This window comes from Oculina patagonica, chromosome 2 (assembly GCF_052425735.1).
Source record: "Oculina patagonica isolate OP01 chromosome 2, crgOcupat, whole genome shotgun sequence".
In the NCBI taxonomy this organism is placed as follows: domain Eukaryota; kingdom Metazoa; phylum Cnidaria; class Anthozoa; order Scleractinia; family Oculinidae; genus Oculina; species Oculina patagonica.
Window position 1 is genome coordinate 43,201,915 of NC_135759.1, and position 15,595 is coordinate 43,217,509.

The 15,595-nt window shown below is 38.6% G+C and overlaps 1 protein-coding gene and 1 long non-coding RNA gene across 4 annotated transcripts in view; one reads left to right on the forward strand and one right to left on the reverse strand.

Moving 5' to 3' along the window:
• Nucleotides 1–207: 207 nt before the first annotated feature.
• The window catches only part of LOC144644774 (transient receptor potential cation channel subfamily A member 1-like), a 50,261-nt gene continuing 34,873 nt past the window's right edge, over nucleotides 208–15,595 (reverse strand). For 2 of the 3 annotated variants that reach the window (XM_078504301.1, XM_078504303.1), the window contains exons 14-30: nucleotides 11,961–12,078; nucleotides 10,670–10,839; nucleotides 10,238–10,319; nucleotides 9,557–9,616; nucleotides 9,177–9,257; nucleotides 8,470–8,540; nucleotides 7,513–7,711; nucleotides 6,703–6,887; nucleotides 6,104–6,164; nucleotides 5,487–5,561; nucleotides 4,607–4,804; nucleotides 4,140–4,208; nucleotides 3,776–3,886; nucleotides 2,837–2,961; nucleotides 1,811–1,931; nucleotides 1,532–1,597; nucleotides 531–1,184 (exon numbers count right to left, since the gene is read on the reverse strand). In XM_078504301.1, the coding sequence (XP_078360427.1) occupies nucleotides 1,170–1,184; nucleotides 1,532–1,597; nucleotides 1,811–1,931; nucleotides 2,837–2,961; nucleotides 3,776–3,886; nucleotides 4,140–4,208; nucleotides 4,607–4,804; nucleotides 5,487–5,561; nucleotides 6,104–6,164; nucleotides 6,703–6,887; nucleotides 7,513–7,711; nucleotides 8,470–8,540; nucleotides 9,177–9,257; nucleotides 9,557–9,616; nucleotides 10,238–10,319; nucleotides 10,670–10,839; nucleotides 11,961–12,078 (1,807 nt within the window). In that variant the 3' untranslated portion in view covers nucleotides 531–1,169. Of the gene's footprint in view, nucleotides 1,185–1,531; nucleotides 1,598–1,810; nucleotides 1,932–2,836; nucleotides 2,962–3,775; nucleotides 3,887–4,139; nucleotides 4,209–4,606; nucleotides 4,805–5,486; nucleotides 5,562–6,103; nucleotides 6,165–6,702; nucleotides 6,888–7,512; nucleotides 7,712–8,469; nucleotides 8,541–9,176; nucleotides 9,258–9,556; nucleotides 9,617–10,237; nucleotides 10,320–10,669; nucleotides 10,840–11,960; nucleotides 12,079–15,595 lie in introns of all 3 variants that reach the window. The other variant, XM_078504300.1, reaches the window with a different exon arrangement.
• On the forward strand, nucleotides 13,295–14,238 carry LOC144642090 (uncharacterized). The gene is made up of 2 exons (XR_013568696.1): nucleotides 13,295–13,731; nucleotides 13,827–14,238. It is a non-coding gene; the product is annotated as an uncharacterized LOC144642090 (long non-coding RNA).

A 15,595-nucleotide genomic window follows, 5' to 3' on the forward strand; every position in this document is an offset into this window, starting at 1 on the left:
AAATATGTAAAATGTTTAGCCTGCGAATACAGCCGCCTCTCATTCGCGTCCCGCTCTTCGTTGCGGGACGCGAATGAGAGGAGGCTGTATTCGCAGGCTATAAAATGTTTGACATTGGCTTAGAAAAACGTTTATAAAAAAATAAACGCTTTGTAAAAATACTAAAAGATGTCTCGATCTAAAAGCTTAGGTCTTCATCGGTGTTGATGGAGTGAAAAATTATAACAATGAATACTATAAAAGTCAAAATATGCTAGGCGTGCGAAAAGGTCGAGAAGACGGCAAATTAATCAAGGAAGCGCAGATGTTAGGAATGTCTACGTAGTCATTCATATTGGGGTCTGATGAGAGCCACACTCCTAAGGATTTGGCAATTTTTGGGGCCGCTATTTAAAGTTCTTTTCAGGCATCGTCCACAAGGCTTCTGTTTTGCTTTTGTTAAGTTTTAAGCCAGATATATTACCGAAAAGTTCTATCATCTTCAAGGCTTCTAAGAATGAGTTTTTAGTTGTTGAAGATAGTCACTTTGACCTTAAAATTAAAGAATACCTAAGTACCGAAAATCAGTCCGGCTTTATTCGGTTGCAGTGGTATCTCAATTACAATTCATATCCTGACGTTTTTTGACATATGGTGAAATAACAAATGTTTGTTTAAGAAAGTAGGAAGTACATAACACAAAACAATAAGAATTATTTCCAACAATTTCGCAAATAAACTCAAGCATTACAAGTTTATGTTACCAAGTTCTATTTCGTATTATTTTTTTCTGGCATGGCAAGTTTATATTTTCTATACGCGGAGCGAGGTGTTTTGAAGAAAACCTTATTTCTTGAAAACCTGTGACTTAGCACTAAGATAAAGAGCCCGAGATCTCCGATTTCTTCCGAATAACATTCTATTTTTACGATCATTTATGTCCTTCTTCGGGATACATCGAAAACAGTTGTTCTTGTGTCCCTTAAGTGAAATTTCACGTTTTCTTCTAAAGTTGCTTCGGAATTGAAGATGGAGGTCCTGGCTCAGCAATCACTAGGTAATGGAAGGTTTTGCCTCTCTGCATCAGATCTCTTTTGAGTTCAGTGATCGTACCACGTTTCGACGGAATAGCTGAGAATCTTGACTGTGCCATATCTGTAGCTGTCAGTTGGGATCTTGAAACCGTTTTCTTAAACTGTGGACTCCTAAAACCAAGGAATAGGTAGTTAGAACTTGTGAAACCGTATAGATAACGCTCGAAACATGAGCTGCTTTTAATCTAGAAAGGAGAGTATTGTATCACCTAATGGTGGCCAACAGAATGCTTGTTTAATGCTTTGAATTATAGCTGACAACAAAATTTCGATTTTTTACATATTGTACCTTTACTTTCCGAAATAACATTATCATTACAACGCACAATCTCCATTGAAGGTTCAATTCGCGTCATTCACAAACAACAAGGAACCATTCCCCCCCCCCCCCCCCCCGCAAACAGCACTTTTTCCCATTACAATTATTTTACACCGAATAAAAAGGCAAGCCGTATTACCATGGATGGCCTCCGTGTCATTCCTGTAGGCGCGCGTTCTTGTGTAATGCCACTTAACGGAACGATCTGAAAAAAATAATCAGCACCAGTAGTAAGAAACAAAGGAGCTCAGATGTCGTACGCGGACTCAAACAAAGCTCAAACACTTCCTAAAACAATGAGCAACTAGAAAATATTTCCTAGCTAAAATCACGGTCAAATTCCGAGCCTATAAGTTTCGACAATGAATCCATCATGCCAACAATTCCGAAAATAGCGAAAAGGAAAAGAAAAACAGACCACAGGCTCTCTGGTTAGTGCCTGTTGCCCATCCACTGTGCTGGCCAGTGGCTTCCCGCTCGGAGCCATCTCTGTCAGCCTTTGATCAAGTCTTCCAAGGAGGCGGATAATGTTCTGTAACCTGGCAATGAAAACAAACAAGTAAGGACGTTATTTTGTTGCTCGCATGCATGTGTGATTTCATGTAAGTACGTTCATGAAAATAATGTCTACGAATCAATGCAGGTACACAGGGGAGCACAGTCAAAATGGAGTATTATGTGATTCAAGAGAAAATATTTGATGATGATGATGATGATGATGATTATATGAGACCGGCCGGTGCGAGATAGGCCGGAACATCCGACCTGTACAAGTTTTAGGGCGAGTACTTGTTACAAATGCACAAGACCAGTATGTTTCAATCGGTAAAGACCCGGATCCGGTTTTGGATCATGATTACATCGAAAAACAAACTCGGCCCGACTGTAACAGCCTGACTCAAACCCTGGGACTCTGTATTATTAAGGTTAGTATAACCTGCCAATAATTATCAGCCCATGGAACGACATGCTGAAGCACGTTGCAGAAGTTGAATTAAGATTATTACATTTTAATTAGGACATAAATCCATGCTTAGGTAACACACTTTCATTCTTTTTATGTTAGGAAATCCTTGATACAGAGTTGCAATACGTTTTTCCTAACAACATGTTAGGCAATATAAAAAGGGAAGCCTCGAGCCAAGTGGCCCTCACTGCCGGAGCTTATCCCGGTTTCTGTAGCATTAAGCGGCTAGGAATATTTCTACTCCCCCCTGGATGGGATGCTAGTCCATCGCAGGGTACCCATTTATACACCTGGGTGGAGAGAGGCACTATGAGAGGAAAGTGTCTTGCTCAAGAACACAACGCAATGACCCCGGCCAGGTCTCGAACCCGGACCGCTCGATCTGGAGTACGGCGCACTAACCATTAGGCCACCGCGCCTCCCTAGGCAATATAAAGCTTTCAAAAAAGTTTTACAGCAAAGTTTAGTATTACTGACTTGTCCTCCTGTTGGTCCACCTTATCCGCCAGCTTTGTAACCTTCTCAGTAATATGTAACAGAGCTGGGTTTACATACGTCTGTTGACTTGCTGAGTGCCTCTTGGGCGAACCAAACTCCACTAGCTGCAGATCAAATCAAAGCACAATCTCTTCGTGAGTGTCTGATCTTCTAGCTGACCATATTAGCCGGGAAAACTGTCTACTGATATTGATTACAAGAGGAAGGTTGTCGATTGTACTTTTAAGTCCCTGTTAGACAGTTCCTATTGCTAGTTATTTCTATGTTTTTCTCCGAACTCACGTGACGGTCTATTTCATTTGTAGATGTGTTAGTAAGAGCAGATGTGTTAGAGCAGAGTATTAGAACTTGATTCGTAAGAAATATCAGTTTTGAAACAGAACTTGTTGTTAACATGAAATAAGTTTCAAGGGCAAAAGCACTTTCCTACAAAACATGCCAAAATGTTAAATAACATCATTCACCCTTGTGCTGCATTCTCGTCCACAGAGCCACTTTTCCCACTTAAGATATTGGGAACCATAAAACTTCAACACAAGGCATTCTCGTCCACAGAGCCACTTTTCCCACTTAGCCGGCTGAGCCTGGGGCACGAGGAACGAGTGGCTCTGGGGACACATGATTTAATTGGCTAGATTTTTAACAAAGATAATTTAAATCTAGTCAATCAAATCAACCGTAGTAAAATCCCTTACCATAGAGGGATTTTAAAACGATTCATTTGATTTGCCAAATTTAAATTTCGTTTGTTAAAGATCTAGCCAATCAAATCATGTGTCCCCAGAGCCACTTGTTCCTCGTGCTCCAGGCTCAGCCGGCTAAGAAGGACAAGTGGCTCTGGGGACAAGAATGCCTTGTGTTGAAGTTTTATGGTTTCCAATATCTTTGAGTCCTTAATTACTGATGTGTTGACTGTACCTTTTGCCTCCATGTTCGTTTTCTGTTCGGATATTCCACGCAGTATGGCACCCAGATCTTTCTTAGAACTTTTCTGGGCGAAGCTCTTTCTAATTCTAGAAGCAACTCAACCTTGAAAATAAACAAATAAATAGGTAAAGCCCGAGTGCTTGTGAAGAAAGATAAAAAGAACCATTATCACTCTCAACGATCGAACGTGCAATTTTTTTGATAACTAAATAAATCAAAATTCGACGTTGTTTCTGTTGAGGCTATAGCTGAGTGAGGACCCTACACTAATAGGGGATAATAGGGGATTATTATTGTCCAACAATTCCAAGAGAGATTTGTGCAGACTCAGGGGCATCTCTTAAAGTTTACCGACCTGCATTGCGTGTTGTTCCATTTTTGCTGACTGCAGAATTCTATTGACGTCGCCAACAGATAAACCAATCTGGAGAGGAATTGATTATAATTAACTACATAGAAGGCTTGATTAATTCCCACACAGCTGTTCTATCGCAAAACTAACGATTTGCACAAAATAAAGTTGCCTGGCCAGTGGATTTACGTAAATTCTTTGGGTGCCAAATGAAGCGATGAACTATATATATTCGAGGTTAACAATCTTATTCCTCAAAATGCCAATCTCTACCCAGCAGTAAAACTATGTACATGCACATTTTTAGGGCAGCCTGCACAAATGCTGGGGAGTAAACAGCAATAGACCTGCATTCCATCCAGGGGGAGTAACAATGCACCGCGCGCATTGTTTGGCCAACCAAAACCACCGCTATGCTAAGCGAATGAATGTTTTGCTAAAGAAACGCACCTCATCCGTTTTACACTTACCAAGAGATTCTTTATGATGATCGGCATGCACACACAGAAGATGATGTAGACTACGTAACTTATCCAGGGGTAGGGTAGGGGCTGATATTTGAACACCGTGTGCGGGTATTTCATCTCACCAAGTATTAACATGAAGGTTGTAAAAAGCGAGTATGGAAGGTAGTCAAACAGGTATTTTGTTGCTTCATTCGATTCATTCTGCAAATGAACATTGGAATGTGGTCAAAGATGAAGATGATGCGCTCTTATTGGTCAGTATAGTTGCAACTAAAACTGTATTATATTATTGTGTTATATTATATAAAAGTATTATTAAAAACAAGCAAAGGTATATTGCAATTCCTGAATTTTGATTGGTTTACAGGCCATGTTATATGAGCTCATATACCATGGTAAGGTAGGTTTACTCGTTATTGAGAACAGCCGGGGAGCTAAAATATTACAATTCTTTAAGCGTTTTTAATGAAACAATTACTCCACTCGCGCTTGTTAGATATGAGGTAGTTATAGCCAACTCATAGTCTATCCAACACGCGTGGAATAATTGTTGATTGATAAATGGAAGCCACCCAACTAGTTTAGCTTTAAAGTTATTTTGGGTGACCAGTTACTACGTTTATGTGCATTTCTAATTAATATAATACATCTTTAGTTTTTGTAAACCTTCGTTATACCTTCGCCAGGGTTAAAACCTAGTTCTCAAATGCCATGACAAAGAAAGCATTTATTTTGGGCCGCAAATTTACCCAACATTCGGAAAATACGGACCTAAAAAAACACCCTATATCTTGGCACTTAAATCTCCTAATTCGAACTAATGCAAAATGTCTCAGTTTAAGCGGAAAAATGGAAAATAAAATCTTATCTTTACAGTACTTACCCGAAATCGCTCGCGAAGTAGAAGAAAAAAGGGAATTCCAAAGGCAATTACAAAAGGAATAAACAGGATAATGATCTAAAGAGGCAAAAAGAAAAGAACTCATATTTACAGATAGCAATGTCGTTATTGTTGTGAGGTGCAGATGCCTTATGATATGTGCGTCGGATTTAGGATTCTAGTCCTCGCCTGATTCTTCGTGTTGTGTTCTTGGGTAAGATTCCCAACTGTCACATTGTTCCTTTCTACCCGAGAGTACAAATTGAGTGGGATCAGAAGTACACAAAAATGCTACGTCTCATTAAGGGGGAGTAGGAATTCCCATTACGCTCAATGCTACGGAAGCCACCAAGGGTTGAATGCAGGTTTCACATTAACCTAAACCTAATGTACAAGTAGTTTACTTAGCCTGCGTGGCCGGCGGTTAAACGGGAGGGAGAAGGGGAGTTCGAGCACGAAGCGCGATCGGGAACCCGGGGGCGATTGGGGGTTAAGAGAACCCCTCCAACCGCCCTCTCTACGTGATCGCGCTTCGCGCTCGAGCTTCGTGCTCAAACTCCCTTTCTCCCTCCGCTTTGAACGTCGCCACGCAGGCTAGAAGTTATTAAAAACAAACATACCTTAACTAATGTCTTGATTATATTTGTCATCATTATAATATAAATACCAAACGTAGAAAATCTGAAGGCAAAATAATAAATAAAAGAGGTAAACAAGTTGTGTAACAAAGGAATCAAAAAAATATTAATGCCAGATACAACAAAGCCTTGATGCAGGTAATTAATAAACTGCATCGCTGTCTTTAATTCTAGAGACCGCTTTCACTATCTGTAAAGACCCAAGAATTTCTGCTGTAATAAATAAATTATTACGCTGATTATTAAAGCTACCATGCGCTTTTTAATTATTTGAGACACACTTCTTACAATGTCATCAGTCAGAAAAATCTTAAATCTAAACTCTCATTTTTCATGTTCTTACCAGAAAATTCCAGGTAGGGTCAATAAAAAAAGCAACATTGATTGTATGCGTGGTGAAACTGTACGTCCTTTCTTTATTTTGAGTACTACTAAAAAAAACCTCTCGCAACAACTTTTTTGAAGCATAATATTTTTACGATGATCAGTTAACGTCGAGCTTTTTCTTTTACATATGTTGACCTTGAAAAGTTAAGTAGAATGATTGTTTTGTTTGTTTTTATTTTAGAAAAGGTGTTTACCTTCTTAGATAAAGCACAAAAATAACCCAAGCGATAAAAATTGCAGTGGCAGCCACTGCTTTGAGACTATAAGCAGATCCATCTTTGTTGCGATATAACGCGTTGTACTGGAACATGTACACAAGACTCGTCATGTACAGGAACCACTCCATCCAGTTATCTATCTTCAGCAGATATTTAAATTTCTGGAAGAAAAAGAACACGATACCAACTGTTATCTACAAGCTTTCTTTAGAGTGCTTTGTGTATTAATATTATAGCGATACTGCAATGTAAGGTCGTCGCTATATGAATTCGAAGTAAAGAGGTTTTCATTTGAGCGTTGAAAAAAAAAACACAGCGTGAATACAAGGTACTGGCGGCGAATCACAAGAATCGCAAGCAACACAATGAATTAAAAAGAACGCGAATAAAGTACATGTCATTGGATCTAATCGCGGAAAAACGCGTATGATAAAGTCGTAATGGGTTCTGGTTTAGCATTTGTTTGGTTGAGAATGTGGCGCGATTTTTTTTTAAAACCAATCAACGACCATTGTATTAAACGAAAATCAAAGCAATTCTGGCTTTTCACACAGGACTAAAAATCGCACTATTACACATGTAACACGATTAAGCTATTTATGGCAACAAATTTCAGGCTTGGGGGAGAGAATAATAGACATATGTGGACCTTTCAGTTCACTAGCAAGTTGCAAGAGACAAGACGATGAACTACACTCTCCCATTCTCGTCCAATTCCCTTGACAACTAACGTTATAGTTTTCTTGTTTTCCGACTCTTTTCTCGTGACGTCATTCGTTGTCTTACCTCGTCCCATATTTGGAATATTTCTTTAAGAAGATGAAACAGGCTCATAACCACAATCGTAAAGCGTGGGATATCCAGAAAAACATTTTTTTGCTCTTTGCTTCCGTCCTCCAGTAACACAGTCATTGTGGTCAGCATCACCAAGAACAAAATGTAAAATCCTAGATTCATGACGTAAGCCTTCCAGCCCACGCTCCGCCTGCAATATAACACAAAGTGGTCAGTTTTCTTAGATTGCTGGCGTAATATCTGTTATGTATAGCCCACTTGCAAAAAGAGTGGTGGCCTGGGGCAAGGGTAGACGCGCGCTGAGTTGTGGGATCGTTTGAGGGGGAGCACGAAATTGCAAACAAAAGAAATTATGCCAGATCACGAAAGGTTTGAAAGATGCCAAAAGGTGTGGGTTGTTGTGTGCTAAGTTCCTGGACACGCGCCTTTTGACCGGTTGGTTGAAATTTTGCTCAGATATTTTCAGACAACTTTTGTGTTAAACTTTCTCCGAGTTTTCCAATTTGATGGTAATAGAAAGTTATCAGTGCAACTGGATTTTCCAAATTTTAAAAATATAGAACTTCAAGTGACATATTTTAGAGTTTGAAGACAGAGGACAATGTGTGATGAAACCGTATCGATCTTAAACACTTTGCTTCAATTTTTGAGAGTCAAAAAAGGTAAGCATCGCTTATTTTCCAATATTACCGGTCAGACACTGTACATTTCAATTCTCTAAGCTTGGCGCGAAATCGTGCAGTCACGCGAGATGGCCAGAAGAGACCTTATGTTGTAACCTAACACCTTCCTTCCCTAACAGAGAATTATATATATATTTTTATTACGCAAATGTGTTGATTAGCTTTTGATTGGAACCGGAATTGAATCCATAACTAATGCTTAACTTTATCTTTTTCAAGTCTCTAACCTAAGGCCCATTTGCTTTCGAGCGCTTTATCGTCTTACCATTTTATGTTCATGATAGCTCCTGTAACAGGATGTGACAGACAGTTATCTCGTTTATACTTTACCATAGTCTGGAAAATAAAACATGAAACAAGTACGCGTGCTGTGATTGGCTTAAACCATACTTCTTACACTAGAAACTAAACTTATATGCGAGGAGATGCGTAAAATGATATAAATCCAGTCTCTTACATTGACATAAATCCTGTCTTTTATATTGACATAAATCCTGTCTTTATTGATATAATCCGCCTTGTCTCTTCAAGATTGCGCCATGAATTTTAGAATGGCGTAGACTAAGAAGACATGCTAGACCTGAGTCCCAGGGAGTGGTATGGGTACTCGAGGTGGGGAGTTATAAATGACTTTATTTTTGATACCAAAAAGTAATCCATTTAATAAGTTTAAACCCTTCCAGAATACAAAACTCTTATAATCTCTAAAACAAGGACACTGTTACCAGTGTGGGCTGACAACAAACTTTAATCCCGTCAAAATACCTCTTGGAATACGATTACTCAAAAAAAATACCGGAACAAATAATAACCCCAAAGTACCAAAATCATCTATTTCATACCCCATATTTGCACCTTCACTCAATTCCGCTTTGACAACGCTATTCCGGCGCGTAACGTCGTGTTTTGCTTTACGATAGGTAAAAATTAAATACTTATCCCTTGTTATCACGGAAAAAGAATCGAACTTACATGCAAACTGTCGAGATATTTCTTCGGATCATGTTTCCTGAGATCCGGCATGCCTTGCAACAACATGAAGTCGTAAGTGACCTGGTGACGAGAAATATATATACAATGAACACAGACGTGCCAAAGGAGTTTACTTGATGTTCGTCACATTCTCCAAACTTATGATGATGCAGTTAGGAGAATTTGTGTGCTGACCTTAGGAAAGGCTTTTCAAAGCAGGATTTTATAGCCAATTTCCGTGTTGCAAGTCCGTTATAAATAACGATGTCCGGAACTACATTTTAACTATTTTCACAGTGTAACTTGAAAGGTCTAATGAAGAATGTCTTTAAGCTAAAGGAATTTTAAATAAAATGAATTTTGCCACAAAGGAGACTTACCGAATAGTCTTCACTTTTCTCTTTATCGCCAGATTCTTCAACACATTTATCAAGAAATTTCTGCAATGATTAAACATTCAGATTAAGACACCACTGTAGTATTTTCACTGACTTTCAACTAACTGACATGGTTTCATAGATTAACTCAGCGGTTAATGTTTACTTATAAGTTAGCACAAACAGCAACTTGCGTTGTTTACACGCTAATTCTCTCACGAATGCCATTGGTTACATGTTTTAGTTATTTGTTTTGTCGCTTAAAGGCGTCATATGCAACGGAGCACGAAGACAAGAGTCGACAGCGGCTGCCTCAAGTGTATGGCTCGAGTCTCTTAATAATAATAACTTATTTAAGTGTCAGGGTAGGTATTTAGCTTACAGAAGCTAATTGGAGACACTACTACGTTACAGTATAAAGACTATTTTTTTAATACCTGATGTATGATGAAAATGACAGGAATCAAGAATCTGTTTTCTCCATTCCGTACCTAATAACTGTAATTAAAGTTAGGTCTGGGAAGAAACCTTTTAAAGGCCAATAATACAACGAGGCAGAATTCCTTTTTTCTATAATAAAGATGAGAAATCTGATCGATCAACTAACAAACTGCCACTTAACAAAATAAAACACAGGGAATTTTTCGCGACCAACGTTTGGTTGTAAAATAAGCTACTGCAAACCTCTGCAGCCAGCGGCATCTTCATGACCAGTCGTTGTAGTTGAGTAAAACCTTCTTCGACTCGATGACACATTTCTCTCCACCTAAAAAAAAATTAATTTGATATTTAGTGGGGTCAAATTTCTCAATTCAATCGTCATTTATAGTTAGTGTTTCTGCTTCATCTAGTTTGGGAGAGTATGAAATTTTCTTGTCAAAAACAAATGGGAGACAACTGGAAACTGAAGGGAGTACTTCCCAATAAGGATGACATTGTGTCTTCTTGCATTTCTAAAAGGTAAATTCGACAACAGCATTTGACAACTCTGTCTATCATATCTCGCATCTTGGACTAATGATTCTAATGGAACAACAGAACAGTTTTAGCTCAGGCGAGGGGGTAGCTTTGCTTTCGCAAATTAACAGTACATGATACTCGTTACCAGTGTCTCACCGTGTATGCTCTGCGATGCACAAGACCACCGGTTCCTTTCCAGCTTCAATTGCGACATCCAATGCATTCTGGTTGTAAGCATTGTACGTCACGTTTTGTGATTCATGGGATAGAAGATGCGTCACTAACACTGCATGACCATTTTTGGCTGCTAGGTGCAAAGCGGTGTCCTGAGGGGGAGGAGAAAGTTATAAACTAAAAGGTTTGAAATTTGAAATCACGATAAGTAGAGCTTTATCACTTTGTTTTGCACTTTCTTTTGTGCCCAAATTTTAAATGGAATAAAGAGAACGACAGAAAACCTTTTCGAGAAAGCACAATTAAAACATTTCATTATATATTTCAAACATTTATTTTTGCAATCGAAAAGAATTTAGCCGATTTATAGAAAAGTACATTGGTGTGCTTAATCATTTTTTCTGTTAAAAAAAAATACTTTCAAATTGATGAAAACCTCAAAATAATAGTTTTCTACAGCAGGAAAACACCAAAGCAGTAATAATAAGCCGAAAACAGACGATCGAGAAAGATTTACACGGATTACGAACGTCAACCTTGAAAACAAAATTGCCAAGATGAGCCGTCCGTGACAGGTACTTAAACAGTAGACAACGCAAGAAGCCAATGAGAACTCAAAGCAAATACAGGTGACCGGCTCCAAGCGCGGGAAAACGTGTGTGACCAAGTTAGTTTTTAAGCTGATTGGTTGAGCAGGTGTCGCGGTTTTTTTAAACGTAACTACTGAATCATAGAACGTAGCAAAGCAGAACCAAAGGAATTCCGAATTATTTTCAACACTCAATTGAAAACCCGTCTATTTAGCCATATATCTTGTTGAATAAAACCTAACTCTTGTTATTTGTAGGTTACTGGCGCCAAATAGCACGCATTCAACGTTAACCAGCAAATAAAAAATATGTTTTCTGTTTTCGACAGCATCTTTTAAAAGTCACACAGGTGAAAGTTGTTTGAGTTCAAATGATAAGTAATCGCTTCAAGATGATGAAAACACCAAAGAGGCAACAACATGCTAAAAAGGAACAAAAATCATGAAAAATGGGGGAAATTGAGACAAATAGAAAAGACGGACTTGACAAATTTAAGCTAAACGTAGGTTCAAGGTTCGTCTTTCTTTTCAATATCAATATATTGAAGTCATGGTGCGGGACGAGGTTACCCTCTCTATCCGAGCCGGAGGCTCATGTAAAAAACGCATGACAATGATTAAAACATCAAGCGTCATATAAATGACCGTCAACTGTCCTCCGTAATTCAACTTTCTGTTCGTTACCTGGTCAGCGTTATCCTCCACGTTAATGCAGTTAGGACTTGATGTGCAGATCAACTGAACACTCTTTAGTGATCCTTTAGCTGCGGCAAAATGCAGTGGAGTTCGACCATCTGTGTCCCTGTGGGATAGCAATTAACAATTATAAAACACGATTCCGGCTCTTTTTTGTGGGACTCTTTGTGAGCATTAGAAAGAGAATTCAGGCCTCATGTAATGTCCCACGTATGGAATATTTCAAGCTTTATTTTTGAACTAAAAAAATTAGTTGAGATTGTTACGTTGGGATTTTGTCGCTTGGTGGTTTTATAGTGGAACAAAGTTATCTCCTGGGTATCGGATGTAAAGCACATCCGATAAGCTCTTGATTTGATTCCCCAAACAAAACTTTGTTTCACTGTAAAACCATCTTTACATCACTTCTAGGCAAAGCGTTTTTATTTGTCCAAACTTTACATTTGGTCATTACAAATGAGAAACAATTCTGTAGTGCTGGCCAGTACAGCGGTGAAATCGACAAAATATTACTTTTGTCAAGGACCCAAACAATTATTGAACACTAGAATTAATGAGTATTGAAACTACTGTACACACATGAGAGTTACCGGTTGTGGCACAACTTGCAAAAAAAACCGCTCGGGCTCGCCTGGCTCGCTGGCTCGCCAGTCTCGCCTCGCTATTTTTTGCAAGTTGTGTCCACAACCGGTAACTCTCATGTGTGTGGGGGTCGCAATGCCAAAACTCTCATGTGTGTGGGGCCCGCAAGGCCAGCCCTTTTGTGTGAAAGGAGGAAAATGTGAGTGGCTTTCACATTCCTAACTTCCTGAAGCAGATTCGCCGGACCCGACAGTGTACCAATCGTTGTATGGCGCCATTGTATTAAATTACAACCAACCTTTAATTGCTGTGCCAGAAATAATTCCTATTGAACAAATGCTCTTATTGAGTAAACGAAGATGGGAAGAGGGAGAACTGGAGAAATTAACTTGAATGTAAAGAAAAACTTGAAAAGATCTCGTGGAAAAGCGTTTACAACATACAAAAAAACTAAAGAAAATGAAAAACAAATAACAATCTTTTTAACAGACGAGCTGATTGAAAAATTAAAAAAATTAGACAGCAGTGTTGTCGCAAACGTTTTAACAAGCTAAACAAAACTTGCACGCTCCGGTGAGTGCATAAATTATTGAGTAACACAGGAAGTCATTGTTTACCCTGTGTCAATTACGTGGGAAACCCCTTGACGTAATCTAATTGTTTTTTTTTTCATCTTGAATATGTTTAGCCGGAAAACAACTCAAACTCGTTGTATGTGTGTTTTGAGAGCTATGATTTATTCAACAACAATATTTAATTTGACTAACATGTAAATATACCGTGAAATATTGAGCTAAGAACTTTCTAGAACATAAAAGAACAATATAAGATCACGGTAAGTTTATTCACCAGGCGTCATTACTATTTTTAGTTAATAGGTTATTTCCCGATGTAATGACGTCTTTTGTGACCAATCACAGTTAAAATTATAACTTTATATTATTCACATAAGCTTTTTTGTATTACACAAGCAAGTATGGCCGATGTATAAAGACGTTTATCAAACCTTCATTGAAAAAGAAGCAAAGACACAGCTTACGGACATGAATCATTTGGAAACGACAAACGAGGATCCGATTATAATATTTAACATCAGCTATTCGTGCCTTCGCTTAACGAAACCGAATCAATTACGGACAACAATCAGATGCTTGGTCGTGTGAAGTTTTATTGCAAGGTTAAGTATATCGGAAGCTTGAAGACGTTTATCAAACCTTTTTCGATCAAAATTAAGAAGATTTAACTCAGTTTATCGAAATGATTCATTTGTAGATGTCTAACGATAGCCTGATACAACTAAAGCGTTTTGCCAAACTTGACAAAAATCGGCCAAGTTACAAGCCTAATTGGAATGCAAATGGGTTACGCGTAACCCGAATTGACCAAAACTTGTCAAGTCATCAAAGGATAGACGCCGCGCTGCCATAAGATGTCCGCCGTTGTCAAGAAACAATTTACCTTGGATACCGTGGCCATAGATGTCCGCCGTTGTCAAGAAACAATTTACCTTGGATACCGTGGCCATGAATGTCCGCCGTTGTCAAGGAACAATTTACCTTGGATACCGTGGCCATGAATGTCCGCCGTTGTCAACGAACAATTTACCTTGGATACCGCGGCCATAGATGTCCGCCGTTGTCAACGAACATTTAACTTAGCAACTGAATAAAATTATTTTACTTAACACACTTGTAATGTTTATTGATTGCTTATTATATCATTAAAAAGCTGTTGATTTGCATAAGTCTGACGCTGTGGGACATTCACCCACACACACAAAAAAAATTTGCATGCATTGTTCAGACAAGCCCTTGACTGTGGGGATTAAATCAAGTGTTTATTTTTTTTCTGATTTCGACTCGGCTGAAAGTCACTTTAAGCACGCTTTAACCTTTTATTTTGCCTCGTTCAGGCAAACAACAACCTCTCTTGTGATGTCTCGAACATTTTTTTGCAACTCGAACGACAATGCTTCCATCACAAAGTAAACGACAAGATGAGCGCAGACAATCATTCTTTTATAAAATGAAAAAATGTTTTATTGGACCGAAATTTTATTTCGAAATGTCGGTGGCACTTTCGAGAAGTTTTTTTTCCAATCTTTTGCGTTCTTCTCTCTTGATTTCTTCCCGAATTTTTCCGATGTCTGGCTGGAGTGAATTTGTTTGTTTTTTTGCAAAGTTTGAGCGTAAAGTATCTTTAAGTTGGCGATATTTTTGCATTTCTCGTGTGATCAGTTGAAACTCTTTGTCAGAAACAAGATTATCATTCAGAGCTTGTGAGACAGAGCTGTTTATCGAGTCATGTTTTGCAACAGCCAGAGCGAGGATTCTTGAGTGCTTATTAACTTTACGTTCAAGCTTTTTGTTGATAACTGACAGGCCAGTGGAAGCTGCGCCAGATATACCTGCTACTGCTGCAACAGGAACGCCGATAACAATTCCAACACCAGTAAGTGAAGTCGCAACAGCTCCAGAAGACAGAGCTGCCGTCACGGCGCCAAGACAGACCACGGAATAGTGAATAACTTTCCGGACTTTTTTATATTTTTTTAACACAAGCCTGTAATGCTCAGCTTCAGCGGATATTTCTTTTTCAATTTTACTTATTTCAGTCAGCCGAAAATTCTCGGCATTTGTTGGGAGGCTTGGATAAAGTTGTGTTTCTTCGCGATCACCATAAGCAGGGGCACTCGGGAGAACATTAGCAGATGACATGGTCGTATACATAAAAGTTATTTTTGTATTTAATTTAATTCAATTCCAGCTCATATGTAAGATTTGAGCCGTTAAAATCGAATGGATTCCCATTCTCATCTCTAATCGAAAGAGTCAGAGATGTCACTTGTGCATCAGCCATAACGTCACGCAAGACATTGGGCTGTTCACTTTTGTAATTTATGTTTTCGTAAGCCTTTCCACGGATGTCGAAACAAGCTAAAACAGAAGATGGTTTACCATTAAAGAGATTCTGTTCTCTGTCAACTAAATCGCAATGAATGAAATAAGTTGTGGGAGAATTTAATCTTTTTATATAAGTTA